General features: G+C 36.2%; 2 protein-coding genes across 2 annotated transcripts in view; both read left to right on the forward strand.

Moving 5' to 3' along the window:
- Positions 1-886, forward strand: part of LOC128881806 (uncharacterized) — a 14,841-nt gene extending 13,955 nt beyond the window's left edge. The window contains exon 3 of the mRNA XM_054133137.1: positions 798-886. Within this exon, the coding sequence (XP_053989112.1) occupies positions 798-886 (89 nt within the window). The remainder of the gene's footprint in view (positions 1-797) is intronic.
- Positions 838-3,567, forward strand: LOC128881805 (synembryn). Its single transcript, XM_054133136.1, has 10 exons — positions 838-1,051; positions 1,185-1,324; positions 1,554-1,666; positions 1,733-2,019; positions 2,089-2,249; positions 2,312-2,558; positions 2,648-2,792; positions 2,864-3,011; positions 3,144-3,263; positions 3,368-3,567. The coding sequence occupies exons 1-10, from the start codon at positions 974-976 to the stop codon at positions 3,492-3,494; spliced, it is 1,566 nt and encodes a 521-aa protein (XP_053989111.1). The 5' UTR covers positions 838-973; the 3' UTR covers positions 3,495-3,567.
- Positions 3,568-3,680: the final 113 nt, after the last annotated feature.

The raw sequence follows: 3,680 nt of genomic DNA on the forward strand, positions 1-3,680 counted from the left end.
AGTAGTAATATTGGCCACGGTAGCAATAAATACTCCTTAATATTATTGTCATAAAGGGAGCCCTTGTATTACGGAAACTTATACATACATATTTGAGACTCCTCCCATTCATACAGTTAGTTTGGGTACATCGGGATTGCCAAACCCGTACTGTAGCTATGATTGAACATAGCTACAACCCCTGAAGGGATAAATAAGAGTACCGTAGTAGATATATTTGTATGGTATAAAGATAGTTACATGTATTTCAATAATTGGTGTCGATAACATGTGTTTATTGACGAAAAATGTGTATTTAAGCTTCCTATGGAATAATTTACATTAAAGTTCAATGAATATGGAAATTTGTAATACATTTGAATTGAAGTAATATTAAAACAGAGTATGCGAAACAATTATCTGCAGCAGGCCCTATCGTTTAAAAGAAGCTATTAGTCCAAATAGATACCTGAGAAAATACTAAATCAGTATTCATTTATGAACACCAATTACTAAATATACTATTATACAATACTAAAGTATTATACATTATTATTATACAATATTATTATGTATTATTATATATTATTATTATACAATACTAAATTAACCTCAAAATTGAACATGCTTTAATTTGATTCTCGCATTACAAAAATCATTATGAATTAAATAAATAAACTACAATTTCGCTAAACAAAATGCATATCACAGCAATTTCGCTAGGTTAGGTTTTTAGCGAACCTAACCTAGCCAAATCAGGAGCGTAGCAACTCGTAGCTCCCTGGTGATCAATACCCAAAGCTTTCCTACTTTTACAGCTGTTACCGACGGAGCAGCACTATCGATAGTTATCGATAGTCGTAAAGCAACCATCGATAGTCCTCCAACGCTGTTGCAATACAATTAAATTTACATGGTGAAACGTCTCCAAGACATCTGTCAATTTTCCAAAATTCCTCTTCAATTTCTGAGAGCATAGCATGCTGACACCAACATGGACTCATTGGTGCTGAAAGTAATCTCTGGCACAGCCGAGGAATTCTCCAGAGACATTGTCACATTCCAGGAAAATGTAAGTGCTGAAATTAAAAATATTTGCCTAAGAATTTTTTAGTTTCTCAGATTTTTAAATCAACTTTGAGCTTGAAATAGTCAACGATACTTCAGACGTTTGATTATGCCAGACTTTTATTTTGGTGTTTCAGTATGGAAATAGAGTTACGTTTGAAGAACTAAATAAGGACCAGCTACGAGAGAAATTATGGGAGACCCTGTTTCATTACATACTTGACAACTCGCAGTCTTCCATTCATCGCAGTTGCTTGTTAACTTTACGGATTCTTAGGTATTGCTACAACACAATACAACAGGAACCTGCAATATATTTACATGTATCGGCAGTTGCGATGGTTGTACATTTTTATTTAGCAAGTCTATTAGAGAGAGTCTCACACGCATTTTTATTTCTAGCAGCATTAGAAACCTTTTCCGATGCCACTTGTATCGCTGCTTGATTAGATGTATACCTTTGCAAATATCGTAAAATAATTCTGTTGTTTTCTCTATTAACATAGCCGAGATAGAACAAAATTAAATGAATTACTCACAGATGAAAAAATAAATGTAATATTAGATAAAGCGGCTCTCAAAGATGCAGATGTACAGCAACAAATATCTTATTCCGACGGTAACTACCTTACTTTCTACTATTCGCTGTGAAATTCTTTTCGATTTGAAATTATTTACCTTTCAGTTGTCATCGAGTCTTTGAAGCTGCTATGCAATCTCATATTCAATAGCACAAAAGTGCAGCAAACGCTACCAAGATCTTGTTTATCCTGCCTGATTAAACGCATGAGGGAATACAATGATGACGTTCCCCAAGAAGTAATGTTATTTCACGCGAGAATTGTATTTCTAATCACTGCCTTGAACAGCTCTATGCAGCAAGTTGTTAAAACAGAACTGAATGGCGACGAATGCTTGATAAATATATTAGAAAACGTATGTACTCGATGCGAGCAAGAGCAGATGATCAAGGTACGTTGATAATTACAGAAATTTAAATAGTTATGCTATGGCTTCTACTCTCTGTACTACTGCTCACAGGAGGACCACTTAATGTTGATCTGCGAAGTGTTGAAAGCACTGTTCAACTTATACATGAACTCAGCTGACTCCGAAGAGAAAGAGGAGAAGAACAAACAGTTAGTTAGAATTTTGTATAAATTACTGCTATTGAAATGCGAGAAGGAAGATGATCTCCAGAGGTAAGGTGCCTTACTGTCGTCACTTGACCCTGTTACAATTTTATAATGATTTTCCATTCCAGTAATATCGCAAACCTACTGACAGTACTACCATATGATTGTTATTCGACAATCATACCTCCTGCGCAAGATGAACACAAACAAATATTCCAAGAGACAGATATGAGCGCTGTGGCCATTTTAATGAAATTCCTTGATAGAAGACTGAACTGCAAGAACGATCTGATAGGAAACCTTAGTCCAATCGTCACTGCATTCATCAGACTGGCGAAATCACAGAGACTGATACGTAAATACGCCAGACAGCAAGTAAGAGAAATTCGTATCTTACTGTTTCTGTAGATTAGAATAATTAAGAATTAATTAAGATTTAATTAAGAATTCTTGTTTCCGTTCAGATTTTGCCTCCTTTGAGGGATGTGATGCAACGTCCAGAGGAAGGGACGACATTGAGAGCGAAACTGTGCAAACTGTTAACTTCTCCTACAACGGAGCTACGAGATCTAGTTGCAGAATTCCTTTTCATACTCTGTAAAGAGAACGGTGTGTAGTTAATAAAGAGTAAAGAAACTAGTTGAATCATATTCTTCGAATATAAACATTGGTACTTTCAGTCAGTCGCATGGTCAAGTACACAGGATATGGAAACGCAGCAGGTATGTTTGCGAATAAAGGATTGCTGGGTCCGAATAAAGGAAAAGCAGTTTATTCTTCTGAATCGGAGGACAGTGAAACTGAAGAGTACCTGCAACATAAGGAACAGTGAGTAGAAAGGAAAGAGAACATTCCTGAGTTTTTAGGATGAAATCATTGCATCGCAAGTCCATTGCGTCTAAGAAGTTACACTTCTAATGTTCTGCAGACTTTTTATGCTAATACGTCTTTTTATTGAAGGATTAATCCAGTAACTGGGTGCTTCGAGCATCCAAAACCTAATCCTCTAGAAGGTATGTCCGAGGAACAAAAAGAATACGAAGCCTTACAGCTTGCAGGCCTCATCGATGCATTGACAAAGTTAGTATAGCGAGCCACTATAGTCCCTGACTCTGTAATATTATATTTGCATACTTCTAATACTCGTTGTTCTTAATTTACAATTTTCAATGTTATCGTTTTAGACAAGGTTTGGTGCAGCCTTGTCGGATTGGAGATGATGGGAAGCCAAAGCCCATCGAACATGTTCTCGAGTTACAAGAACAACTGCCAAAACAGCAATACGGTCGAAGGGACTCTGATTCTGATTGAACGCTGCAAACCAAAAATGATGAACCGTATACATTGTAAAAGCACAATTTACCAAATAAACACACTTCCTGTGACTTCCATATTTCTGTTTATTCATACCTTGACCTTTACTACCCGATACAAGGTGACTCGCAGGCTAAGAATCTGGAAACACTCTGTAAGTGATGTAAAGAGTTCAATTTATTA

This window comes from Hylaeus volcanicus, chromosome 9, assembly GCF_026283585.1.
Source record: "Hylaeus volcanicus isolate JK05 chromosome 9, UHH_iyHylVolc1.0_haploid, whole genome shotgun sequence".
Classification (NCBI taxonomy): Eukaryota; Metazoa; Arthropoda; class Insecta; order Hymenoptera; family Colletidae; genus Hylaeus; species Hylaeus volcanicus.

What these genes read in the sequence shown, in the direction of transcription:
- LOC128881805 (XM_054133136.1), top strand. Translation starts at nt 974, where the DNA reads ATGGACTCATTGGTGCTGAAAGTAATCTCTGGCACAGCCGAGGAATTC. An exon ending in AGCAAGAGCAGATGATCAAG is followed by an intron (nt 2,020 to 2,088) that starts GTACGTTGATAA and finishes TACTGCTCACAG; the next exon opens with GAGGACCACTTAATGTTGAT. An exon ending in CTCATCGATGCATTGACAAA is followed by an intron (nt 3,264 to 3,367) that starts GTTAGTATAGCG and finishes TTATCGTTTTAG; the next exon opens with ACAAGGTTTGGTGCAGCCTT.